This window comes from Oryzias latipes, chromosome 13 (assembly GCF_053564925.1).
Source record: "Oryzias latipes strain Hd-rR chromosome 13, Olatipes_Hd-rR_3.1".
In the NCBI taxonomy this organism is placed as follows: domain Eukaryota; kingdom Metazoa; phylum Chordata; class Actinopteri; order Beloniformes; family Adrianichthyidae; genus Oryzias; species Oryzias latipes.
Window position 1 is genome coordinate 31,515,203 of NC_136249.1, and position 26,546 is coordinate 31,541,748.

At 41.4% G+C, this 26,546-nt stretch overlaps 2 protein-coding genes across 4 annotated transcripts; both read left to right on the top strand.

Moving 5' to 3' along the window:
- The first annotated feature begins 981 nt into the window (after positions 1–981).
- Positions 982–16,360, top strand: st14a (ST14 transmembrane serine protease matriptase a). Of its 2 annotated transcripts, XM_023961760.2 has the most exons (20): positions 1,155–1,405; positions 1,489–1,564; positions 2,286–2,445; positions 3,931–4,061; positions 4,158–4,228; positions 6,876–7,021; positions 7,115–7,150; positions 7,983–8,217; positions 9,868–10,010; positions 10,088–10,191; positions 10,270–10,382; positions 10,460–10,593; positions 10,668–10,772; positions 11,315–11,422; positions 11,508–11,621; positions 12,958–13,080; positions 13,185–13,368; positions 14,226–14,497; positions 15,181–15,320; positions 15,624–16,360. In XM_023961760.2, exons 2-20 carry the CDS (start codon positions 1,523–1,525, stop codon positions 15,780–15,782), a joined length of 2,520 nt encoding a protein of 839 aa, XP_023817528.1. In that variant the 5' UTR covers positions 1,155–1,405; positions 1,489–1,522; the 3' UTR covers positions 15,783–16,360. The 2 variants fall into 2 exon arrangements, with proteins under 2 accessions (XP_078786271.1, XP_023817528.1); XM_078930145.1 differs by having other exon boundaries at positions 982–1,564.
- A 1,341-nt stretch (positions 16,361–17,701) lies between these two features.
- Positions 17,702–26,442, top strand: dhx34 (DEAH (Asp-Glu-Ala-His) box polypeptide 34). Of its 2 annotated transcripts, XM_020708076.3 has the most exons (17): positions 17,728–17,846; positions 18,068–18,787; positions 18,865–19,176; positions 19,350–19,604; positions 19,690–19,792; positions 19,963–20,180; positions 20,725–20,899; positions 20,999–21,192; positions 21,272–21,373; positions 21,473–21,736; positions 22,260–22,433; positions 22,549–22,654; positions 24,035–24,141; positions 24,638–24,904; positions 25,562–25,753; positions 26,011–26,155; positions 26,255–26,442. In XM_020708076.3, the coding sequence occupies exons 2-17, from the start codon at positions 18,089–18,091 to the stop codon at positions 26,395–26,397; spliced, it is 3,456 nt and encodes a 1,151-aa protein (XP_020563735.1). In that variant the 5' UTR covers positions 17,728–17,846; positions 18,068–18,088; the 3' UTR covers positions 26,398–26,442. The 2 variants fall into 2 exon arrangements, with proteins under 2 accessions (XP_011480579.1, XP_020563735.1); XM_011482277.4 differs by having other exon boundaries at positions 17,702–18,787.
- Positions 26,443–26,546: the final 104 nt, after the last annotated feature.

Genomic DNA, 26,546 nt, shown 5'->3' on the forward strand with positions numbered 1-26,546 from the left:
TTTAAAATTTAAGAAAGAAAAAGTCTAATACATTTGACAATGATTTCACAACTTGCTTCAAATCTACGGTGGCCCGGAACCGCCATTGCAGCAAAAAAAAAAAAAAAAAACTGAATGGCAAAAAGAATAAATGAAAAAAAGCAACTGCAAAAAAAAGGAAATCCAAATAAAAAAGAGTAAATGCAAATAAAAAAATAAATGGCTTTTTTTGCTGTCATGGCGATTATTATTTGCAGCATTTAATTCTATTTGTATTTCCTCTTTTTTATTTGCATTTTATTTTGTTTGCAGTTGCTTTTTTTTTTTGCTCGTCTTTTTTTAAATTTGGATTTCCTCTTTTTTATTTGCAGTTGCTTTTTTTGCCCAGACCCGCCATTGCAGCAAAAATAAATAAATAAATAAATAAATAAATAAATAAATAGAGGGGCAAAAAAATAAATGAAATAGTTGATAGGATCTTTCATCCTGTCAGCTAATCAACAACGCATCAAGGACACTCGACAATAATTATTGTTGTTAGATTTTTTTCTTTATCTTTTTGAAATATAATCATTACAAAACTCTCGCAGACACAACCACACAATGATGCAAGGCACAGCTCTTCACAAAAACAAAGATAAAAAAACACGAATGTACACATATATACAAAAATATAAAAACTTTCAGCATAAATTGAAATACAAGGCAAACGACAATCTGGACCCTAGATTTGTAACCATTCTGTAGCAGATTTACAAATGTCATCAATGAATGGACTTGGGTTGTGAATACATGAGGATAAAAACAGTCTGACTTCATTTTTAAAACGCAGGAAATTCGGCCAATCTTTTTTCTACTTTTTCTTATGAATAAGATATTTTCCCAAAATCAGGAGGATGTTCACTAATTTTTATTGTCTCTTTTGGCAACTTACTGTTGTAAAAAATGTCTTTTTCTGTGAGTTGTATGTTGTTAATTTTTTTACTAAGCCAGTTGTGAAAATTTTGCCGGAATCTTTGGATCACTGTAGTAATTGTTTATAATTTTGAACTGCATTTCTTTAACTTTGGGGACCACTGGCCATTTTATGAATTTCCATAGTTGAGCACCGATTTTTTTCTTTATCTTGATCTCTCAGAGTTGTGTTTTGTTTCTTTTCGGCGTTTTTTCTTCCGTGGTGAAGCTCAAACAGGAAGCGTTTCCAAATGTTGGTGTGACGACGGAGACACGCCCGCCGAAACCAACCTGCGCCTCCCGGAAGAGGAGTCCCATAGCTCACCTGTTAGGCCCTCCTGTCCACACTGACGGGCGGGCGCTCTTTGGGACAAAAGGTTCTTTTAACACCTCCGAACCAAATTTTATTTTAATTAGATTTTTTTGGTTGGAAGACGACACCCTTTGGACTCACCTGTGCGGCTGCGCTCAGGTGCAAGCTCGTGTCTTTGGTAACCAGGCCAGCAGGTTCACCTGAGGGAGGACTTCACTTCGGCTTGTTGTTGTATTTTTGAGGAATAAAACGGATTTGGTTCGAATTGACTCCGCGATGGACTACATGGCAAGTGGATCCAAGTACACTCCAGACAAGGTAAGCCTGCTGCTGCCTGGACTTCATTTGTTTGGATACACCTGAGATTTAGGTCAAACATGGCGCGTAATTGCGCGTTCACTCATACCTTAGCTAATTTTTTTTAACTTCCACTGATTGGATCCTCCTGCTCTGACTCCTATGTTCCTATAAAATCCAGATTCATTTTGTGGAGCTGTAAACAAATTCCCATCAGCCAACAATTGCTGCGCAGCGCCGGCAGGTGTTTTCCAAAGTGCAGATTTAAACAGTTTCTCCCACCGCATTCCTCCCTCCACCTCTGTTCAGAGGTGTTTTCGCCTCTGACAGCTGAGTTTCTGAACGATACAGGAAGCGCCCTGGAACTTGTTGTCTCCATCTCAGCAGGTTTGACAGGATCTACGTGGTGAAACCTTTGCCTCTTCCACTCCTCCCCCCCCCCTTTCTGTTTTACCTTTTAATGCAGTTCTCAGAGCTGTGACTCACGCATGAAGTTTCTGCTCCATTTACAGTTACAAACTCTGCCTCTGTCTCATTTTATTAGTTTACTTTCAAAGAAAACTAAAATAGAATTGTGTCAGATTCTGTTGATTTCCACTGATGGCTGATCTTTTCTGATATCTCATATCTAAACCCAAACTAACATCCAGAAAGGCTCATCTTGATCTGCCTTTGCAGTGGCACTGAACGGCAGTTGGTTACATGAATGTAACACATTTGCCTCATGTTTTCGGTCTTCCAGGGCAAAGAAATGGAATCCACTGTGCATTTCCTACCAGCTGCCGACAATGCAAAGTATGAGAAGAAGAAGGGACCCAACAAAATCGGGGCTGTGATCGGCGTTCTGGTCCTGGTTTTGGTCATTGCTCTCATGGTCGGACTGCTGGTCTGGCATTTCCACTGTAAGTGGCCGCCTCTCCTTCGCCTCAGGAGGTTCTGCTGAGGTGAAACTGCGTTTTTAGGTGCCTCCAAAAAGACCTTCTGCACATTAGTAGACGTGAAAATGAACCGTTTTTTTTTTTGGTTGTTTAAAAGTCGCAAACCTTTCTGACTAAAAAAAAAATTCAATAAATTTTGAAGCTCATTAAAATGTTGCAATTCTGTTTTTATCCTAAATATGTTTTTTCCCCATTTCTAATCACTCCTTAAATCTACAATTAACATGTATTCTATAGGTTTTATGAATTATTAAATTGATTTTATAACATGTATACCATAAATTTACATTTAAAAGCACATTAGTATCTGCAAAATGCTGAAGTTCCCTTGATTGGGTTTCAGGAAAGAAGGAACAACAACAAGGAACAAATTCCTCATTTATCCCCTGAAGTACAGATATTTAGGACTTAGTGCATGGAATTCTTGTTTTTATTTGTTTTGTTTTTTTAAATCAGGGAACCCTAAATCCCACCTGAAAATTCACGAACTTAAAAGATCGAAACTTTAAAATCTCTTGTTTTTACTTTTCACTGCTTCAACTGTTTGCATTAAGTTATTTAGAATAACTTTTATTTTTTGTCCACCATGAAAACTATTTTCAGAATGAACAGAACAGAAGGGAACGTTGGTAGTGCTGAAAGTGCTGGGGAAACTGGGGAAGTGAACGCTAATTTAAAGATGCTTTCATGTGCAAAATTCTGAGTTTGAAATGTTGATTAAGATTCCAGTGCTATAACAGCATTTATGAGCAAATAAACTATAAATATCTCAAATGTCAGTAAAGACAATAATGTTTCAAGACCCACTCCAGTGAAGATGTTTTTAGGGCTTTTAACATGTTTTGAAGCATTTTTCTTATGATTGAGAACATAAAGAAAATAATTTAGGATTAAAGCTGCATTCTGACTATTTCTTTATTCAAAGTGTGTTTGGTCAGGTGGTCAGATATCAATGTAGGGTTTATTACGCCCACAACTCAGAGGTGAATTTCTAATAAACTGCTGCCGCTCTGCAGAAACTATTGAAACGACAGTTTTTTTTGCTAAAAATGGCATAATCCTAATGAAAGACCACTGGCATTGCTTTCATAATAGATAAAAAATATAGTTGTAGTGGATTTTTAACAAGTTTTTAATGAAAAACGTTTTGCTTCAATCCGGAAGTCAAAGGGCACTCAGAAAAACAACCTTTTAAACGTAGAATTTATGTTTTATTATTTTAATATCCATTGTTTATGATCGGTGTTGAATGATTAAAAACATCTTGAATGTGTTTCTCTTTTTTCCATTTATTTGTGCGCCCCAAGTGGTCTAAATGCAGAAGCGGTAAAAATACTTTTTGAAAGAACGTTTTAGCATAAACGATGGAAGAAAATGATGGAAACAAGAAGTTGACGTCATGTAGAGCAGGTCATTCACACATCCACCCTTGTTTCTGTTTTCTTTCAGTTCGCAAGGAATCGTGGGTAAAGAGGATGTACAGCGGCTCCATGCGGCTCACAGATCAGGCGTTTGAAAACTCTTATGAAAACTCCAGCACTCCTGAGTTCAAAGCTCTGGCAGATCTGGTGAAAAAACAGGTAAGACAGCCTCACCTCTTTTTTTTTTTTTTTTTTTGAAACGCTGTGCTTCCTCAAAAAGTTGTCAGTCATGCCTTTTGCTCTCGTCTCCTTCAGCTCAAAAATCTCTACTCTGCAAATCCTCAACTGAAGAAGTACTATGTGGGCTCCACCGTTCAGGCTTTCAGGTACGCTGACATGAAAACAGAGCCGTGTCATGTTTCTTCGGTGTACCTGCACAGCAGGTTACTTCTGTTTTCTGAAGGTCACAGGTGCTCTTATGTCGTCACTTCCGTTCCTACTCAGTTAAATGTGCTGTAAAGTCGTGGTCAACCAACCCCTTTTTTCAGGCCACGGACCGGTTTATTGTGAAAATTGTGACGTTTATCTAAATCCTCTGTAAAATATCTGTAGTTGGTTTAGACTTTATTTGTACACTAGATTTCCTGTAGGAACCATTCAAATTAGATGGTGATTTTCCCCTTAACCCCCATGACTGTTACAGTGGAAGCTAAAAAGTTCAGCCTCGTCCGACTTTGAACTCGTTGATGACTGAATTTATTCCAGCTTTGAAGAAAATATTTCACTAATGTTATTTTCAAGCCAAAGTGATTTGATGCATATTTACACTTTACTACCTAAAGCATTGGCTCACCTGCCTTGACTCTCACATGAACTGAAGCGCCATTTCATTCCTAACCCATTGAGTTCAGTATGATGTTGCTCCACCTTTTACAGCTTCAACTCTTCCTGAAAGGCTGTCCACAAGGTTGAGGAGTGTGTTTCTAGGAATTTTTGACCATTCTTCCAAAAGTGCATTGGTGAGGTCAGACAGTGGTTTTGGTGGCGAAGGCCTGGCTCTCAGTGTCCAGGACTCTGTGGCGGCCAGTCAAGTTCATCAACACCAGACTCTGTCATCCATGTCTTCATGGACCTTGCTTTGTGAACAGTCATGTTGGAGGAGGAAGGACCTGCTCCAAACTGTTCCTACAAGCTTGGGGGCATGAAATTGTCCAAAATGTTTTGGTATCCTGAAGCATTCAGAGTTTCTTTCACTGGAACTAAGGAGCCACGCCCAAGTCCTGAAAAACAACCCCACACCATAATACCTCCTCCACCAATTGTCACACTCAGCACAATGCAGTTCGAAACGTAGCACTCTCCTGGCAACCTCTAAACCCGGACTCGTCCCTCAGATCACCAGATGGAAAAGTGTGATCCATCACTCCAGAGAAGGCATCTCCACTGCTCTAGAGTCCAGTGACGGCGTGCTTTACGCCACTGCATCCAACGCTTTGCATTACACTTGGTGATGTGTGGCTTGGTTGCTGCTGCTGCTCGGCCATGGAAACCCATTTCATGAAGCTCTCTGTGTGCTATACTTAGGCTAATTTAAAGGTCACATGAAGTTTGGAGCTCTGTGCAGAAGGTCGGCGACCTCTTTGTGCTTCAGCATCCGCTGACCCCTCTCCATCAGTTTACGTCATCTACCTCTTCGTGGCTAAGTTGCTGTTGTTTCCAAACTCCTCCATTTTGTTCTGCTAGAGCTGACAGTTGACTGTGGAATGTTTAGGAGGGAGGTAATTTCAACACTGGATTTGTGGCAAAGGTGGCGTCCTATGACAGTTCCACGCTGGAATTCACTGAGCTCCCGAGTGCGGCCCATTCTTTCACAAACAGTGTTTGATTTTATTCACCTGTGGCCAGGCCAAGTGACTAGGACACCGGATTCTGATCATTTGGATGCATGAGTGATTACTTTTGGTAATAAAGTGTATGTCAATATGCTTTAAAGAGCTTATATCGTGCAAAATCAATTTTTTGAGCTTTCAAGTTTATTATAATGTTCATTCCGCACAAATAAAGAAAACCCTAAAGCGGTATTTTAATCTGTTCACACATTTCTGAGTATTCCTCCAAAAACCTGCGCTCTGAGTGCCCCCCCCCCCAAACCAAAAAATCTAACGGTTTCTCACATCATGACATGGATAAGTGGCGCTTACTCACTCAAGGTACAACAAAAAATATGGGGGATGAAAAACGGTCCATGAGGTGCTTAGACTCTGTCCCAAACTCCCTAAGTAGTAAGACGCTATAAAGAGCGCCACTATCCAGTGCCCTGGATGTTAAAAGCAAATTGGACTCAATGCTCTCTACATTTTTTTTTACAGCAAATATAACATCACCAATTTCCCAAAGTAAAAACCTGATAAATATGCAATTTTTTTGTGGTCTTTATTTGCCAAAATGGTGAGCATTGATGCACACAGTTTTTGTTTGCAGAGAGTTTTGGTAAATTTCTAAGGCACTGGATTATGGAATTGTAGATTCAGATGTCACAAGAAGATGGTGAACACCATAAATAGTGCACTATGTAGTGAGTAGTGAAGGAATTCAGACACAACCCAAAACTGGTATTTTATTACAATCATAAGCATGAATCCACTGTTTGAATAACTTTATTAGCAGTATCCTCATGACATTAGATACTGTTGTCTTGTTGCCAGTTACTGAATTATTATTATGGCGCGTGGGAACAACTGTTGCAGTAAATCCATATATGGAGTAAAAACTCCAGTTTTTGTTGGTTAAATGCAGCTTTCTTTTATTTTGAAGTTGAAGGGTCTTTTCTGCCTAAAAGGATTTTCCAAATACATTTGGGGTTTTTTAAGTGACGGATAGATAAACGACACAAAATAAAACTTCCTTCAGAATCAAATTATGAGGAAAACAAAAAAAACCTTTTCTCTGCATAGCGGTGCCAGTCTGAAGCCTGGGGGTTGGGGACCAATGCTTTGAAGGTTTTTCAGACTGTTTCTGTGTTTTATTTTGCAGTGAAGGCAGTGTTATTGCCTACTACCTGTCGGAGTTCAAAATCCCAGAAGCCCAAACAGCAGCTATTGACAACGCTATGTCTGAAATAGACAAAGGAAAATCGAGATCCTTCCCTGTCATCAACGTGGATGATGTGGTGTCTTCAGGTAGTCTATTTTACCTCATCCTGTTTAGTTGTTTTATTTGTTTTTGAAATTCTATCCTCATTCTTGTTTTTTTTTTTTTTGTTTTTCTTGTAGCGATCGATCCCCGAATGTTCACCAGACACTTCAATAGTGAGTATTTGGTTTGCTGGCTAATAAACTTTTAAAAACAGGTTTTCACAATAGAGTTTACAGTGCCTTGCAGAAGTATTCACCCCCTTTTGGATGTTTGTCCCTTTTGTTGCTTTCATAAATCACTCAGGGTGAATAAAATGTGTCTTTCTTCACAAAAAATGTACTAGAAAACAAACGTTCAATGCCCATGTGAGAACAGAATTCTAGAATGTAATTTTAATGAAACTAAAACAAAAAATGAAATGTAATTGTTTGCATAATTATTCACCCCCTTCCAGTCAGTATTTAGCAGATGCACCTTTGGCTGCAATCACAGCACTGAATCTGTGTGGATAAGTCTCAATCAGTCTTGTACATCTGCACACTGGAATTTTGCTCCATTCGACTTTGCAAAACGAATTTTGCATCATTCTTGCATCACTTATCATCGTCTTGCTGGAAAATAAATCTCCTTCCAAGTCGTAGTTCTCTTGCAGACCGAAAAAGATTGTCCTCCAAGATTTCAGTGTGTTTTGCGGCATTCATTCTGCCCTCTATCTTTACAGTTATATTTCATTTTATAGTTTTGTTTCATTGAAATTACTTTGTAGAAATATGTTTTCACATTGACATTAAAGTTGTTTTTTTTAGTAAATATTTTGTGGGAGGAAAGATGCATTTTCCTGACCATGAGTGATTTATGAAAGCAACAAAAGGGAGAAACATCCATGGGGGTGAATTCTTTTGCAAGGCACTGCATATGCAGCACTTTTGAAATAAAAGCAGTTCTGTTGAGGAAACAGCAGCCCACTTTGTTCAGCACAACTTCTTGTTGTTTCATTTCTGTTAGGTAGCAGGCGGGACAGTAAACATGTCACCGGCACCGGCAGTCTACAGATCCAGTCCCCTGGCTTCCCCAACTCCCCGTACCCCCCCAGCAGCTTCATGCAGTGGGAGCTGAGAGGAGACGTCAATCACGTCATGAAGCTGAAATTTGAATCACTACATTTGGAGGAGAACTGCAGCAATGACTTCATCAAAATCTACGACTCGCTGGTGACCATCGAGAGACGCCTTATGGAGGAGTGAGTTTCACGGCTTCTGCTTTGCTTCTTCTTCTCTACCTGATGAAGGGCATTTTATGTCAGGAGAATGTTGCGCCCTCTGCTGGTTGGAGAGCTGTTGGGGGGGGGGGGGGGGGTGCGATAATGGCAGCTGTTTGCAAAAAAATCTGCAACTAAGTACTTTATGTGTCTGATTTTTCCCAGATTTTTCTTACTTTATGTTTTAGAGAAAAAAAGAATTAAGTTGCCCTCCAATACTTTAAAAAAAAAAATTCCAGATGGAGAAGCGGTTTTCTCCGGCCACAGTGCAGGACAGCAGCTGCTCCTCACTGGGAGAGTCTTGGATTGATTTCTGAAGGATTTCATAGAGACGTGCAGCGACACTATTGTGCAGTTCTTCAAAATAAATAAACTGAATCTCTCATCATTCACTTCCTCTGTGATGAAGTTGAGAAAAACTTTTGACAGAAGCTCCTCCCACATGCGGCGGGAGCTGTAGGTTAACACACTTCTGGACCAAGGTCAACCAGCAACTTGTACATTGGTTTTGATGCGTGGATTACGTTTGGTGATAGTGTACAATTGATCTGAATGATGTACGCACAAGACGAAGGGGAGAGGGGGGGATCCGTGGTACACGTGTGTTCCGAACCGTGGCTCGTGATTCGTACAGATCACGGATCATCCGTGGTCTGTTGCACCCCTAATCAGAATGTAGCAAAGCGGAGATCTTATGGCCCGCCCGGCGTATTTCTATGAAACTGTATTTTTCAAATCACATTTTTCACAATGATTTAAATAAAGAAATACTCGCCATTTTAAACTTAACTGTCTTTATGCAGTGGGGCAAAAAAAGTACTTAGTCAGCCACCAATTTTGAAAGTTTTCACTTAAAAAGATGAGAGAGGCCTTTAATTTTTATTATAGGTATACCCCAACTATGAGAGCCACAATGAGAGAGAAAATCACATTTTCTCCAAGAACCTTTACTGTGACGAAAAATCACACTCACTGTGGGTGTGCCTCAACACGTTTAACTCCGCCCACGTTGAGGCACACCTCGGTCTGCAGACTGCAGCCAGGGACTTGAAGATATTTTTGGATGTGACCTTTTGTGCTTCTAAATGTCAAGAGATCAATGTTAGGAATGTGGTGGAGTTTTGAGCTCATTCTGTCACAGAAAAAAAAAACAATTGGCCAAAGTCCCAAACATTAATTTAAAAGATGCTTAATCTAAAAAGCAACTGACTTACTCTTTACTAAAAGTAACAATTTACCAAGAAAAGTTACTTTACAGTGCTGTTTTTCAAAATTTAGATTTCACTGATCAGTTTTTACAATTGAAATGAACAAAATCTGCATTTACAGTAGTCCCCTTTTTCTGATTTTCTTTTATTCTTTCAGTGCTGTTTTGCATGTTTTTCTGCTCTATGTACTGCGTTCTGGTTGGTTGTAGACCTTGTCGATCAATCTCCTCCGTGCCGTACGTCCTGTACAGATACACGTGCAGTTGCCAAATTTTTGATTCTGAGGAGATATTTGTTTTCCTTCTGTAATATCAACTTATTTTTCTACAAAGGTTTGATTTATTCAGGATTTAAACCAGAGAGAGAGAAACACGAGTTTTTATATAAAGTTGATTTAAGTTGGAATATTATTTATTTTTCTCAGGTTATGTGGATACCATTCACCCAGCTCTCAGCTGACATTCGTGTCGTCCCGGAACGTCATACTGGTGACGATGGCTACAGATGAAGGAAAGAACTTCCCAGGATTTCGAGCCACGGTCTCCCAAATTCCAAGGGGAAGTAAAGGTACGGACGGATGCTTCACTGGAGACTGTTTGCTGTTTGAAAAACAAGCAAATGAAAGTTAAATTTCTTAATTTCAGAGTTGAGCTGTGGTGGTAGTCTGTTTGGCTCTAAAGGCAGCTTCTCTTCTCCCAACTACCCAAGCTTTTATCCTCCCAACACTCTTTGCAGATGGACCATCACGGTGAGCTGTGGGGTCCATTTAGGTTAAAATGTTCCCAGTTGGAGTCAGGTCTTCACTCCATCCTTTTCTCTTTTAAAGGTCCCTCAAGACTTGGTGGTGAAACTGAGGTTCCTAAAGTTCTACGTAGCCGATGCTGGAGAGAAAAATAGTAATGACTGTCTGAAGGACTACGTGAAGATCGATGATGAGAAGTGAGTGTGGATTTTGCGTGTGCAGCTTCCTGGCACTAAGCAGATTTCTCAGTGTGTGTGTCCCATTCCCTCTTCAGACTGTGTGGGGAGAATCCTGATGGAACATTTAGGATTGGGACGTCCAACATCATGAAGGTGGAGTTTAGGTCCGACACTTCCTACGTGGACCTGGGCTTCAGTGCAGAGTTTGAAGCGGTTAAAGACGAAAATCGTAAGTGTCTCCAGCGTGCTTTAGCGGGTTCTCTTTTTTAGGTAGCATGTGTCTCATTGTTGTGTCCCCCACAGCTTGTCCTAAACAGTTCACGTGTAAGAACCAGAGGTGCATAAAGACTGAGCTCAGGTGTGATGGCAGGGACGACTGCTGGGACAACAGCGATGAGATGGATTGCAGTGAGTACATCCTCACAAATGGTGACATTTACAGGTCTATAGAATTTCTTCCTCTTAGCTTTCGTGTTGGTTGTCCAGATCGCTGCTGCAAGGCTTTTAACCAATTCTTCCAGGTTTTCACACCGTTTCACACCAGGTTTTCACCCCGTTGCTTATCCAGCTGCACTGGCTCCCCATGCGTTTCAGAGTGCATTTTAAAATCCAGGTTTTAACATAATAACTAAGCACCGGTCTACATAAAAGACCGTGTGCAGCCGTACACTCCCAGCAGGTCCCTGAGATCATGTGACCTGGGTCTGCAGGTTGTTAAGAGAACCCGGTTAGGAACTAAAGGTGACGGAGCCTCTGCAGCAGTGACTCCATCCATTTTTTCTTTTAATAAGCAGCTAAAAATCTATCTTTTTAAAATTGCTTTTTCATCATTCGTTTTTTATCTTCTGTGTTTTACTGTGAAGCACTTTGTGATTTTTATCTTGAAAGTTGCTATTCAAATGAAGTTTATTATTATTACTATTATAATTATGTGTAACTTCTTTCCACAGAATGCAACTCGAGCTTTATTAATTGCAAAAACGGGTTTTGCGTATTGCCCTTCTGGAAATGTGACGGCAAAGATGACTGTGGAGACAACACAGATGAGATGGGCTGTGGTAAGACCCACTGACATGAGAACAGGGGCTATGCACCCAGACCACTTTGTTTTGTTCTTTTCTTTAACATGCTTTCTCTTTGAAGGTTGTGGAGCAGGGCAATTTCAGTGCAACAATAAGAAATGTGTGTCTGAGAAAAATCACTGCGATGGCAAAGACAACTGTGGAGACGGCTCAGATGAGCTCAACTGTCCAGGAGGTATGTTTTTGACGTTATACCGGTCTGTAAGTCAGGTCCCCATCAGCAAGGAGCTGTGGTTTGGCAAGAAATGTGTTCAAAAACTTATGGGGGAAAAAAGGAGGAAGTTTCCTTTGCAGGGTTGACTAGCTCCCCTTCAGTGAGAAGCTCAGTCAGCTGGGAATATCTTAGAGTAGAGCAGAGATTCCTCTGTCTCTCATGCTACAAACACAACAGGCTCTGAAAAGTGCATTCGGGGATCGCCTCCAATGAAAAGTCTACCAATAAAAATGTGCGTTTTTGGACTTCTGCTAAAAATGTATTAAAGTCCGTTTTTATGCTCTACGTACAAACCATGCAGCCACTGAACACGCAATGAAAGTTGAACCAGTTGACCAATCAGGGACTCGGATTTAGTAGTGATGTAAGCGTAGCGTCCTTCTTAAAACACAAAACCATTTAAAAATTAGCATGGAGGAGAAAATATAATTGCGGTTTGTGCCAGGCCGGATTGACACAAAGTCTTTCATATATCAGAATAGAGTTGTGAAAGAAAAATCTTGGAGCAAGACGAGCAAGATTTTGCACCGCTTTGACAGATGTGAGTGCATGCGCTGGTAAGGTGCAGCAGCACTCCAGTGTGGACACCACATGCTATAACCACGTTTAAAAATGCCCGTTTAGCACATTTTTGAACGCACCACCGTGTCCGTTGTTAGAACACCACTCCAAAAGCTTGCCTCAAAGCAAGAGCGCTAACCCCCACCTGAAACAGAACATCAATAGGGGGGCCTTTCTGAAGGATACGCAAGTTTGCAAAGCTATGCCGAAAGCAAACTACTATTTTAGATTAAACCAAAGTGAAAAAACACATTCAGTTAGAAATATCTGGGGCTGGACTCTCCTCAGGTGCTACTTCACATCCCGACTAGGATCTCTCTTTGTGTGGGGTTTGCATGTTTCCGTCGTGCATATATGGGGGAACTCCGTCTTCATCCCACATTACAAAAGCATGCTTCATAGGTTAATTGATGTCTCTAAATTGCCCCTGGGTGTGCATGCGGGTCTGTGGCCCAGCAACAGATTGGCGACCAGTCAGTTTGTACCCTGCCTTCACCTGACAGTATAGGGGTTGGCTCCAGCAACCCCGCGATCCCAAAAGGGATTCAAAGGATGGATGGATGGATGGATGGATGGATGGAAATATTTGTCAACATATGATGACAGAGTTTTGATGTTCTTGACCTGAAGCTCCTCTGTGCTGAAGTAAAGAAGCAGAGGAGAACAAACATGTCCCACACCTGAAGTTTGAAAGAACCAATCAAATCTAAAGCTGTTGATCTCTGCCTCTCTGTAGGTACCAAGACAATTTGCACTGAGAGTTCATTCAGATGCAAAAGCGGAGAGTGCATCAACAAAATTAACCCAGAGTGCGACGGAACTCAGGATTGCTCCGATGGATCTGACGAGCAGAACTGCAGTACGAAACACACGACTCTGACTTGTTCCATGAAACGTGGTAGATCTTACACCTGCTTGTCCTCGAGCTCTATCAAGCCCCGCTGCTTGTTTGCTTCTTTACAGACTGCGGCACGTTCATGACCCCACGTTCCCGCGTTGTGGGCGGCGTGGATGCTGAGAGGGGAGAGTTTCCCTGGCAAGTCAGCTTGCATATGAAAGACGTCGGTCACGCATGTGGAGCATCCCTCATTAATGAAAAATGGCTGGTCACTGCGGCGCACTGTGTGAAAGATCGATTTGACGGAAGGTAGAGTTCATTTGTGTTGGAACTTTTTTTTATTTCAATAGGATTGTAAAAATAACACTGTACAGAGGATCATGCAGCTGAAGCTTTGCTCTTATCTGAACCCCATTCGATCCTGTATACGAGAATTGGACTGAGTGACTCCTCCCCCCTGGTGTTACAAACAGGAAGTACCTGCTGGTTCCAAGAAGTCAAAATCCCATAGACTTCTATTGAGAAATAAATGGCAGTTACTCAGTCATAGGGCGTGAAAGGCTTAACCCTTTCACAACAGAGTTTTTTGTTTACGTCCTTTGAATCGCCATAACTCTTCGACCGCTAATGCGAATAACGTAATTCCAACAAACTCTGAAGCTGAGAAAAGCAGCTTTGCTGGGATATGCAGCACTTTACATCAGTGAAGTGTTTATGCAAATAATGTAAATCGATTGGAATAACGTTAATGGAATCTCATTTTCATTTAGAATTGACTTAAATAATGTTGATTGTAGTTACTCATTCTTTTGGTGTTCATTAATTCTGACTAACATACCACAAAACCCATCCTTTTCATGACACTACCATTTGGATACAATAAACTCCTTTTTACATTTGAAATGATTTTTTTTAAATGTAAAAATGGGTTTTGACAAACATTTGGTTTGTCTGTAGAAGTCAAATTAAAAACCAGCATATTTTTGGACCCCTGACTTTCTTTAAAACCTCTTTACATGTTGTTGTTTTTTTTTGTTTAACCTGCTTCAGTTACCTGCTGGAGCACACAGGTAGACTCAATGTGCAAAGTGGCACTCCACCTTTCACATCTAGCTGCAGGATCAGATGAAGAAATAATAACAGATTCATTTGTTCTTTGTCTACAGACCCTCTATGCCTTCAACGTGGGAAGCTTTCTTAGGCCTTAAAACCCAAAAAGAGTCATCTAAAGAAGTTCAAAGGAGATTCCTCAAACAGGTCATACCACACCCTAATTACAACTACGACACATACGATAACGACATCGCCTTGATGGAGCTGGAAAGACCTGTTGACTATACGGACTTCATCAAACCCATCTGCTTGCCAGCTCCTCAGCATATTTTTGAAGTTGGGAAGCAAGTTTATATCACAGGATGGGGGGCCTTACGAGAAGGAGGTGAGTGACGTTCACATGCCACACCGTTTCTTTCATCAACTAAGCAAGAAGAGCTGATATTTGTCATTTTTCATTACGCGAGAATTGTTTTGCAATTAAAACATATCTTAGGTTTCAAAAACGAAAAAAATCTGTCCCCCTTTTTAAAATAAAAAAACTAAAAGATTCCTTGAAAATCTTTCCAAGTATGCAAGTATGCCATGCGTAAGTTTCATATTCTAACATTAAAGACCCACTCCAATGAAAAGTGTGTTTTTTAACATGTTCTTTATGATGATGGACTTTTGAGCCTAAAATTGCAATCCTCCGTATTTCTTTTTCCAAATTGTTGTGAATCAGGAGCAGACAAAAAAATGCAGTTTAAACGGAGCGGATTTGTGACGTAGAAAAAACGTCACAAGCTCCTTGCTCTGAGAGGAGGGGGAAGGGGGGTGGGGTTGGTCCGCACTGAACCGTTCCACTCACAGCTTGGAGGCACATTTCTATTTTTTTCTGCAGATAACGACACAGGTTTTTGTAAATGGGCTAAGAAGAGCATAATCATAATTAAGACCACTGGCAAAAGCTTTAACAATACTTAAACATAAATAATAATTTTATTAATAATTGTAATAAATGTGCAAAAAAGCAACACAAACCGCTATGGAGGATTTTCCACTAAAGATGTCTTTGATGTCATGCAGCAAATCAAGCTGCAACTATCCTGCAGAAGGCCGAGGTTCGGATCATAAACCAGACGGTGTGTAACACCTTAATGGGAGGGGAAATCACCAACCAGATGCTTTGTGCCGGAGTTCTTCAAGGAGGAGTTGACGCTTGTCAAGTAAGAGCTCTGCGTGTACTTCTAGTTTTTGTTTTTTTCTTGTCAGTTTTTTGAAATTCTGTCTTTTTCCTTTTGTCCCTGATTTTTGAAAATCGCTCAGCTCAAGGAGTATTTTTAACAGTGGAGTGTTTAGAAAAGAAGTAGATCAATCATAAATAGTTTAAATGTAGGGGCTTTAACTAAGAGCAAAGTTTGTGGATTAGTGTTGATTTTCGCTCACTTAAAATCAGAGAAGTGGGCAGAGAGATGGGTGTAAATGACTGTTCCAGTACTTCCTTCCTCACTCATCCTCTTGTGTTTCAGGGCGACTCTGGCGGTCCTCTGTCCAGTAAAGAGGGGAAACGTATGTTCCTGGCTGGAGTGGTCAGTTGGGGTGAGGGCTGTGCCCGCAAAAACAGACCTGGCATTTACACCAGGGTCACCAAATTCCTCGGCTGGATCAAAGAAAAGACAGGAGTGTAGTCGGCATCGAAATGGTCCAAGGTGACCAAAAAGGGACTTGGACTGGTGACGATGTGTACAGACAAACATCACCCCGACTGCAGACGCAGTGGCCTTGGCTACTTGATGTAGAAAAAGCACTGGTTCCTCCATCTTTTACACGTTTCAGTGATTTTTATTTTATTTTTGATTTTTATTTTTTATTTCCAGAGCGGGGGTTTGCCAAATCTTTTAAATGTAAATAAATGTTTTTAGTTTGTTTTTGTTTTTTTGTGCGTGTGTTTGAATGGAGAAACGTAGATGCTGTGCAGGAAATCAATGTTACACGTGTGAATGTCTATGCATGAACTGTTTATTCTCACTCCATTGTCTGTCGTTTTATGTCATGTTTAGAAATATTGACAGTGGATATTTGTTCTGATTTAATTGAGTGAAACACAAAATTAATTCAAACATTAGCCTGAATTATTTTCAGGATATTGGTTATCCTGATTCCATCTGAATTTTTTTTTTTTTATATTCAAGACTGTAAAATACTTCTACCCAGTTTGATTTTCGGCTCATCTGATAGTTTTTAAATAAAAGATTCTTTCTTGAAATGATTTTCTCAATTCTTAAACTGAGTTGAAGCGTTTTGATGAAAGATCAGAACTATGTTTTCCACTATTTCTCATCCAGTTGCTTTCGTGTAAATGCAGTAATATATTTAGAATTGTTTCTGAGCGGAGGTTCATGACCTATTCATGACCTTTGGATCTTCTGAATGTTTTTAGAATTTGACTGCTAAAACTTGCTTTCATGCATTTTTAACCAAAGTTGTCTCAGGAATTCTCTGCTTGTATCTTTCATTTACTCCTAATTGCTGTTAAATTGTACTTTTTTGAGAAGAACTAAAAAACATGAACAATCTTTAACCTCAGAACCACTAAAGAGGCAATGTGTTTAACAACTCAACAAGTGACAACAAAAAAAGAGGCTGTAAAACAGCTTTTTAAGTATGAAGACTTTAGTGTACTTTTAGTTACAAAAATCATTCACACTTTTAAAAAATTCCATCAATAGTAACCCTTGTACTATCCTAGTTGCATTAAAATTGGGAGTTGGGTCATCTAGACCCACTAGACAGTGCGCTGAACCTTTTTTCTTCAATGATTTGTGAACCTCACTGATGTCCATGGATTACATGAAATCTTTCCACCTTTATCCACCTTTGTCATGGTAGAGAGAACACGTCACTGCAAGGGTGGGGTCATCTAAGATAGCACAAGGGTTAAACCCACGCGTATTGTCAATTTTTTACATGTTGTTTTTGTACTTTTACACTTTTAAGTGAATGGTTTTCTTTTTTATTTTACTTTTTATGTTCTGCCGGTAAGAAATTGGTGCATATTATTCACTCCTTCCTTTTGCCAACTTTGGGGTCTTCTTTAGTTGTTTGTTTAATCTTTAAATCTGTATTAGACTTTTAGCAGCTGGCCTTTTCTAAGCACTCAAAGCAAGAATAAATTCTTACTCAATTATGCATCTCGTTTACATCATTTACAGCCTTATATTTTGCATGGCAGCATCTTCTTGACGTTATAATAAAAGGCCTATTCATTTTAAAGGTCTGAGTGGCCTATAGTTTTTTATTATAATTGTGTTCAACTTCTAAGTAATTTTAAATTAAATGATTTAATGTAAAAGTTTCCGAACTTTTAAATCTGAATTATTTTAATGTATGAAACCACATACAAATAATTTAGTGACCTGGTTCAGCATTTTAATTGCATATTTTTTGTTTTTCTTCCAATGGAATATGTGTTTAAATTAAACTTTAAAAATTTGGAAAGAATCTTCAGAAAAAAATCTTTCCTCTATGATTTTTATTTTTGATCGCTCCGCGTAGTCGTAGTCACGTGTATTTTGAAAATATAACGTTAAAAAATAATAATCATCGATTTCTTGCTCAGGAACCATTTTGGATTTAAAAACGTGTTTCGACGGACGCTTTTAACTCACGGAACGGAAGTGGTCCTTCCGTGTTGATGTCCCCCTTTTCAGCGGCGGATCGGTTGTCTTGTGTTGGTTTTTTTGTTCGTTTTAGTAAGTCTTTTTTATCATAATTTACTGAATAATTTTCGACATATAAATTTAAACATTTTAGAAGGCAACTTATGAATGAAATAATATTGGATCCCTAAATATGGGATTAGGATTTTCGTCATAATTTCTTGTTTATTGGTTTGTTTTTTTACGCAACTACTCTGTCTGTGTTGAACCTACGTACTAATCGTATAAAAATGGATTTGGATCAAACGTTGTAGAGGTGGGCTCGTGCTGCAGATATGGACTCGGAGAGGGGCAGACACAGCCGGGTCTGGGACTGGGACAGCCGGCAGTGTCGAGCCCAGCTGGACGAGATCTTTTTCCGTCAGCATGACTACATCCAGGCCGGCAGTCCGGAGCACCGCGAGTTCTGGGCTTTCTTTGACCGCTTCCAGAGGTTCAAAATAAAAAGGGAGATGTCTGGTCCTGCGGAAGAACGAAGAGAGGACAAGAAAGGAAAGAAAAAGAGCGTCACTAAAACGGTGGATCTCGGTCTTCCGGAGGAATATGACGCCCGGTACCGGATTAATGTCTCCGTGTGCACCAGAGACATCGAGGAGCGTTTGGGGAAGTCGGATCACAGAAGCAGGCAGAGATCCTCGGGACCAGGACCTCATGAGATCTCGGAGTTTCGCTTGACTTTGCTGCACTTCCTGGATTTCAGTCAAAGGCAGAGTTTTGGAAAACTGGCCAAACTGCGGCAGGAGCAGAAGAACCTGCCCATCTTTCAATACCGGGATCGGATTGTGGAGCTGGTGAAGCAGCACCCCGTTATCGTGGTGGCAGGAGACACGGGCTGCGGTAAATCCACCCAGGTGCCCCAGTACCTACTTTCGGCTGGATTCAAGCATATCGCCTGCACCCAACCACGCCGCATCGCCTGCATCTCCTTGGCAAAGAGGGTTAGCTTTGAGAGCCTCAACCAGTATGGCTCCAAGGTTGGTTATGGAGGATCAATAAAGCATTTTCACATTTGTACATTATTAAAAATGGTTCTTTTTTTGTTGCTTGTCAGGTCGGGTACCAGATCCGCTTTGAGACCACCCGGACCACGGCCACCAAGCTGCTCTTCCTGACCGAAGGCCTGCTGCTCCGGCAGATCCAGCAGGACGGGTCGCTGTCCCAGTACCAGGTGATGATCGTGGACGAGGTCCACGAGAGACACCTTCACTGTGACTTCCTGCTGGGGGTGCTGCGTTCTCTGCTGGCCGATCGCTCAGACCTGCGCCTCATCCTCATGTCAGCCACCATCAACATCAAGCTTTTCTCTAGCTACTTTAACGATGCGCCGGTGCTGCAGGTTCCGGGCAGGTTGTTTCCCATCCAGGTAAGAAGAAACCAACACCGGTCATGTTTATGTAGAAGCAGCATCTGCTTTGCATTTTTGATTTGCTATTTACCTCCTGACTACCAGAGATCAAAATTGTCCTGTCAAAACCAACCGAAAACTACAATTCCCAGAGCCCCAGCCCTTCACATTTAGCTTCTGTTTCTGCTAAGGTGATCTACCAGCCGATTCCTCCCGAGGAGCAGCCCTCCCGCTCAGAGAAGCTCGATCCCAGACCCTACCTGCGCATCCTGCAGGCCATCGATCAGCGTTATCCTCCAGAGGAGCGCGGAGATCTGCTCCTCTTCCTCAGTGGAGTTGCAGAGATCTCCACCATCCAGGAAGCCTGTCAGATTTATGCCACTCACACGCGCCGCTGGATCGTCTTGCCTCTGCACAGCACCCTCTCGCTTGCCCAGCAGGATAAGGTTTTGTCAGATTTGATTAGTTCTTAGAAAGACCCAATGGAAAGGGGGATTTGCCACCTTTAACCTGTAAATGATTGCTTGTCAGGTGTTTGACATCGCCCCTCCCGGTGTGAGGAAGTGCATCATCTCTACAAATATCGCTGAGACCTCGGTCACGATAGATGGAGTGCGTTTTGTTGTGGACTCAGGTGTGGCTGAGGAAAAGCTATCTGAGATTTATTTGGTGTTTTTGGTGATCATTTCATTTCAGCTGAAAAACCAAACCTTACTGTAGTTGCATTAGATCCTTGGCTATCTTTTGGCAAGCAGAAGTCCTGCACTAACACGCTTTATCCTGTTTTGTTTTGTTTTTTCAAAGGAAAAGTGAAAGAGATGAGCTTTGATCCAAAAGCCAAGATGCAACGACTTCAGGAGTTCTGGATCAGCCGGGCCAGCTCTGAGCAGAGGAAAGGTCGAGCCGGCCGCACGGGTCCGGGGCTGTGTTACCGCCTCTACGCCGAGTCTGACTATGATGCCTTTGCACCGTATCCTGTCCCTGAAATCCACAGAGTGGCTCTGGACTCTCTCATTCTCCAGGTGGGTTCATTCACTGAATCAGAGATACCCGATCCAGCTCCAGCCCCAATCCAAGTCATAAACATTCTTTTATTTAAAGTCCCACTCCGATCGTCCTTTGATCTATTTTCAAAGCGCTCCCAGTTGTCTTTTCATTATGATTATGCCAATTTTTAGGCTAAATCAAAAAAACTGTTTTTCTATTTTCTATGACAGTTTTTGCAGAGCGGCAGCAGTTTGTTAAAAATTCACCTGTGAGTTGTGAACGAAATCCTTCCCCTCCCCGTTGTTGAAAGCTCAGAGCTGGGAGGTTGTGGCCCGCCCAGCATATTTTTTACTTCATAAATAGATGTATTTTAAATTGCATTGTTCGTCTGCTCCTGATTCACAATGATTTAATTAAAGAAATACTCAAAAATACAATTTTAAGCTTAAATTTCTTTAAATGTGTCCTCCATAATCAGAAAAAGGATACAAGAACATGTTAAAAACACCAAAAGCTCAGTTTTTCATCAGAGTGGACCTGAAACTAACATTGAATGTTTGAATCTCTTTTTTTCTGCAGATGAAGAGCATGGGTCTTGGAGATCCTCTCACCTTTGCCTTTATTGATCCGCCTCCTACTGCCAGCATCCAGACGGCAGTTACCTATCTGAAACAACAGGGAGCGCTGGACAGCTGTGGTGAACTGACCTCTATTGGGAGTTTGCTGGCACAGCTGCCTGTCGATGTGGTCATAGGTGAGGCTATCATCCAAACTCAGCTAAAGGAAAACAATGTTTTGTGTTTTTTTTACTAAAATAAAAGCATAATTAGTGCACTTTCTTTCATTCTCTCAGGGAAGATGTTGGTTCTTGGTTCTGTTTTTAACCTGGTGGAGCCAGTTTTGACCGTGGCGGCTGCCCTCAGCGTCCAATCGCCGTTCCTGCGCAGCTCGCAACACAACCCTGACTGCTCCACCGCCCGACAGCCCCTGCAAAGCAACCAGGGAGACCCTTTCACCTTGCTCAATACTTTCAATGCATGGGTGGAGGTCAGGAGACAAAACACAGCAAGTATTTGTGATCTCAAAAGATTTGATGTTCCGCTTAAAAGAATGTGGATCTCAACAGGTGAAAGGAGAAAGAGGCGGCGGCTCCAGGAAGTGGTGCAGAAGGAGGGGCCTGGAGGAGCAGAGGCTGTATGAAATGGTCAACCTGCGCCGACAGTTCAAGGCAGGTTTCCTGATGCATTCAAAAGATGATAAATACTTTTGATTTATTATGTGGATTTCTGCTGCGTTTTTGGTTTATGTTTTTTTTTTATTTTTTTAGGAATTGTTGAAAAGCCACAGCCTCCTGGAATCTCAGGAGAGTGCTCCTTCTGGTGGTGACCGTGAGCAGCGCAGGAAGAGATTCACTGAGAAGAAGAAGCTGCATCAGATGAAGAGGGAGCACGAGCTGCAGGAGGGCAGCAAACGCAAAGTCCTGAAGATGAACGAGGGCCAGGAGGGGGAGTTCTCCTCCGGCTCCGACATGGAGGAGAAAGGAAAACGCAAGAAGGAGAAGGATGGAGCGGGACACGACCTGGACATACAGGTGAACTCAGTGTTTACTGAACTCATTTTTACTATTTCTTAAGGTTTAGAATAAAAAATAAAACGACAATCCTTATTTTTTGTTCAGTTCTGCAAAAACACAAACCTTGTTGTAATTTTAGAATTAATATTATTGTTAAGCATTATTATTTTATTATTATCTTATCATTTTAAGCATTAGGTAATTAAGTTCTATACTATTCTGTCCACTTTAAGCAGGAATTATACCGTCTGTATTTTTTTGTAATAAATTACCATCTTTTTTACCTAAGTTATAGCTACCCTTTAACAAAGAATCTCCTTTAAGTAATAATAAAATTAGCTTATTTGTTGTTGTTTTTTAACAAACTTTTATTTTGTAGGATCTGTTGCAGAAAATATGTTAATTTTTTCTAAACTTTCTTTTCTGTGCATTTGTTCTCAGTGGGTTAAGTTGAAGTGAGAAGGTCAACAATAAAACATCTGGTGATTCAGGTTTTCCTTCCTCCTTTTCTTTCCTCTCTTTTTATTTTTTTCCAAAACAGGAAGTGAAGTTTAAGTTGCGTCACAACGTGTCCGAGCTGCAGGAGGCGGTCAACGCCAGTCAGGATTTGTCGTCCCGCCAGCAGGCTTTGCTCAAGCTGCTGCTCTGCCGCGGCCTCTACCCTCAGCTGGCCGTGGCGGATGAGCACAACACCACCCGCAAAGACTCCGACCAGGTCAGGCTCCCATCCAGAAAGGCGGGAGAACCACGACATCTGTTTTATGTTTTATTTAACGGAGAGATATAAAAGCGGATGTAGAATTCTTTGTTTTTTCTTTTCCAACCTAAAGGTGTTTCACACAAGAAATAAGCAGGGAGTGGTGATCCACCCCACCAGCGTGTTTGCCAGTGATCCGGAGGTCCTACATGTGCCAGAGGAGGACATCAGAGAGACGGGTGAACGCTTTTTAACAAAACCTTCAGGTCAACACAGCAGAAACGGGATCTTCATAAAGCGAAAAGACACTTGTTTGAAGTGACTTACTTTCTTTATTCCCTTAAAGTTGTTCAAGATCAAAACAATCTTGCTTTGAGAAAACATGTCTTGGTGACTAGAGTATTTTTTTCTCTTAAAATAAGAATATTTTGTAAAACCATTCCTCCTACCCGGTTGTCAGAATTTTTTTGTTTGTTGTTGTTTTTTTGCTCATTAAGAAATAATCTGCCAATAGGATGAGAATTTTCCTCTTTTTTTTTAAAGGGCTCGTTTTTGGAGGAAACTTTGTCATCATTAAATAAACTTACAGCAATAATATTTAATGACATACTTCCTGAATCAATTATTTCTTGTTCAACACTGTTAGAATCTAAAAAATAAGAAAGAGCCACAATAATAATACAACAAAATCCCTTCAGAATATTTGCAATATCTCCAAACAGATTAAAAGTTTTAAATTAAACACAAATTCCTATAATTAGCACATATATTAAATAAACTAAGATAAAAATAAACATACATGTTAATATTTAGATGTGATCCTAGATAAAGACACTGCCAAGTAAACAGATTTTTCTACCATCTTGGGTCATATTCTGATGAGACCAATGGGATATGAGGATTTTAATTAAAAGGTTTAAGAAGGTTAAAGCATTTTTTGCAGATTATTTTATCCAAAATATGCTCATAAATACTTTAAAAGAATTTTTTTGTTGCTGTAACTCATATAAATACATCCACAATATGATTTTAATCTGAGACATGTTGGGTTTGTAATTGTTTGGGGGTCATTTAATGAAAAGCCTTCATCACATTCATTGTAAACTTTTTTTTTGTTTTTTTTTTCTTGTTAATGAAAGACCTGTACGGTGGCGCAGTTGTTAGCGTTCTTACCTCACAGCAAGAAGACCCCGGCTCTAGTCCCGGCTGGGGGACCTGGAACAAACACCTTTCTGTGTGGAGTTAGCATGTTTTCCTCGGGGAGTCCGACTTCCTCCCACCATCCCAAAACATGCGTCTTAGGTTCATTGGTTACTCTAAATTGTCCGTAGATGTGTATGGGTGTGTGGTTGTGGCCCTGCGTAAGAATGGCAACCTGTCCAGGGTTCCCCCAGCCTTTGAGCGGCCGGGACAATCTCTGTCAGACCCTCTCTGAAGAAAAGGGTGTTTTGACATGTTGGAGGACATTTATAAAGAAAGTTGAGCTCAAAGTTGCATTTCTGAGTTCAACTTTTTGTGTAACGGATGCAGACAAACAATGTTGCGCGCTCTAAAGCAGTGTTTCTTCCTTTGATATTAATGTCGGTCTTTAAAGTTGCGCTTATCTTTTCCGGCCTCAGGAGCTGATGGGAAAGAAAGCAGCAAGCACCAGCTGCTGGCCTTCGTCACTCTGTTGGAGACCAACAAGCCGTATTTGTCCAACTGTGTGCGCGCTCCAGCACTGCAGGTGAGAACCCGCCGCGGCGTCCATTTTCCTAAACATCCGTTCAAAGAAGGAGGTGATCGTGTTGGTTTCACCACTTTTTCATCAAAGTTTGGGTTTTTACATTTGATCGAGTTTTTGAACAGATAAAGATTTTTTTTATGTTTGTAATGTGAAAAGATTAGACGTCGTCATCTGTCAATCTCAATAGCCTAAATATTTAAAGAAAAGACATTTCTTTAATGATTTGTTTTATTGGCATCGGTGTGAGTTTACAGGTTTAAAATAGATAAAGTGTGAGAAAGAGAGTGAGATAGTGAGGATGAGGAGGACGTGGGACATCTTGACATCAGCATCTGAGAAGGATGAGACTCATGGAGTCGGTCCTTAACCTGTTAATTGGATAAACTGGAGGAGCTGAAGGAGCGGAGGAGAGAGGAAGGAAGGAAAGGGAGTGCAGATCAACACAAACTAAATGTGGGTGAAAAAGCTAAAACCGGGTTGTTAACTTGGTCACTAGGCCCTGCTGCTGGTTGCAAACTCGGTGGACACCAATGCTGACTGCACGCGGATGGTGGTGGACGGCTGGCTGGAGCTGGAGCTCAGGGAGCCTGAGGAGGCCCTCAGGGTCCTGTCCACGGCCCTGAAACTCAGGGCTGAGTGGGAAAGGCTGCTGCAGGTCCAGCTGGGGCAGAGCTCTTCAGGGGGGGAAGCGGTCCAGGGGGTGTCCCGCAAAGACGTGGGAAAGCTGAGCGACAGCCTGGTGCGCTTCCTGCTCTACACTGAGGTACCGATGCAACCGTCTGTCCCAGGAACACACGTGACTTCATGTGCTAGGTTTTTATTTGTTTATTTACTTCAGAGATTCCTTCATTCAAATTAAATTCTATCAGTTTGTATTTTTACATCCAAGAATTTCCCAAAACGGGAAGCACGGTGGCTCAGTAGTTAACTCCTGGCTCAAATAAATCGTCCAGAATTTGGATGCATTTTTGTAAAAGTGTTCTGTTCATAATCCTATACTTTTATGAAGATGCAAGAACAAATAAAACCTGTACACCTCCATTTCAGACCTTGAAAAGTAAACTGCATCCACTGAGACCGGGTTGAAATATCCTTTGGGAAAGACAAACAACTCTGCCATTCCTCCAATCCACTTTTAGAACATCTTGATAAATCTCAGACATACTGCCCCCTGTGGTCTGCTTGGCACATTACAGTCTGAGATTTTCTGACTTCTGAGGTTCTCAGGTTTTTTCCTAGGAGACCAGCTGTTGAAAGTCATATTCAGGGAAGAGGCACATCTCCACCTTCGTCGCCATGTTTATTGGAAATATGTAACATTATGGATGGATGTTTGGATGCAAAATGTGCGATCGTCCTCCTGTCAACAAGCCGTCCCTTTTCACTGCATCACATGACTGTCCACTTCCTGCACTTTCAGATCCGTTACACCTTACGGAGACTCACAGCGTTGAAGACGCAGAACCTGTACGTCGGTCCTCAGCCGGAGACGGACCTCTCTGACACAAAGGCTCTGGTTCTAAACCCGCTTTTTCCCGGAGCTGAGACCAAACCAGACCCCATCAAAGGAGGCCTGCGCCTGACCAGTTCCTTCACCTACAACTGTCTGGCTGTGAGTTTGTCTCCAAGTCTTACACTATTCCAAAGTTATTTCCTGAGGAGTTTGAGTCCACCACCTAAGGTTGACTTTGATAACTTGGGGGAGGCCCAACTATAGCCCCCCCTGCTTGCAGCTGATTGGCTGTGTCAGGTTTCTCCACATTCTGACAGACTGTGGTTGGTAGACCCGGGAGGTTTTTGAGGACTTACTGTGGTTTTAACTTGTAGTTTAGAAGTCTATTGAAGCTGCTATTTCCACGCCGTTTGCAGGACTCCAAAAATCTGTACAGTGAGTGCTTGCGTACCTTCTGGACATGTCCGAACTGCAGCCTGTACATGCCTCTATCCCCGCTGGAGCGCATGCACCACGAAGCCTCCTGCAGGCCGGCAGGAGAGCAGCAGCAGGACGACGGAGGTCAGACATTCCCGCCCGCCGACGCTTCTGCAGAAACGGGTTTGTCCGTGCTCCAGCTGACATTAAGCGTACACTTGTTTTTGGGGGGCGGGGTTTCAGAGTCTGGAGAGGTAAAGCCGGGCCCCGCGTCGGCGTCCCGTCTCAGCAGGGTTTACCACTGCGACGTCTGCGACGAAGACCTGACCCTCACTTCCACGGAGATCCTCAAACATAAGAGGCAGCATATGCATTCTGCCAAGTAAATATCACAAATCATAGACAATAAATCCTTTTTTTTTAATGCAGAATTTATACTTTTTTTTGCCCCCAAATGTATAATTAAAAAAAAAAAAACGAGGTTTCAGAAATGAGAGAAAGGTAGTGACGTGCACGAGAGGAAGAAAAGACTGCA

Excerpts from the sequence above, each read along its gene's own strand:
- st14a (XM_078930145.1), top strand. The coding sequence starts at position 1,523 with ATGGACTACATGGCAAGTGGATCCAAGTACACTCCAGACAAG. Across the intron at positions 13,369-14,225 it reads AAAGATCGATTTGACGGAAG|ACCCTCTATGCCTTCAACGT; the intron begins GTAGAGTTCATT and ends CTTTGTCTACAG. Across the intron at positions 14,498-15,180 it reads GGGGGCCTTACGAGAAGGAG|CAAATCAAGCTGCAACTATC; the intron begins GTGAGTGACGTT and ends GATGTCATGCAG.
- dhx34 (XM_011482277.4), top strand. The coding sequence starts at position 18,089 with ATGGACTCGGAGAGGGGCAGACACAGCCGGGTCTGGGACTGGGACAGC. Across the intron at positions 20,900-20,998 it reads GCCTGTCGATGTGGTCATAG|GGAAGATGTTGGTTCTTGGT; the intron begins GTGAGGCTATCA and ends TCATTCTCTCAG. Across the intron at positions 26,156-26,254 it reads GCAGCAGCAGGACGACGGAG|AGTCTGGAGAGGTAAAGCCG; the intron begins GTCAGACATTCC and ends GCGGGGTTTCAG.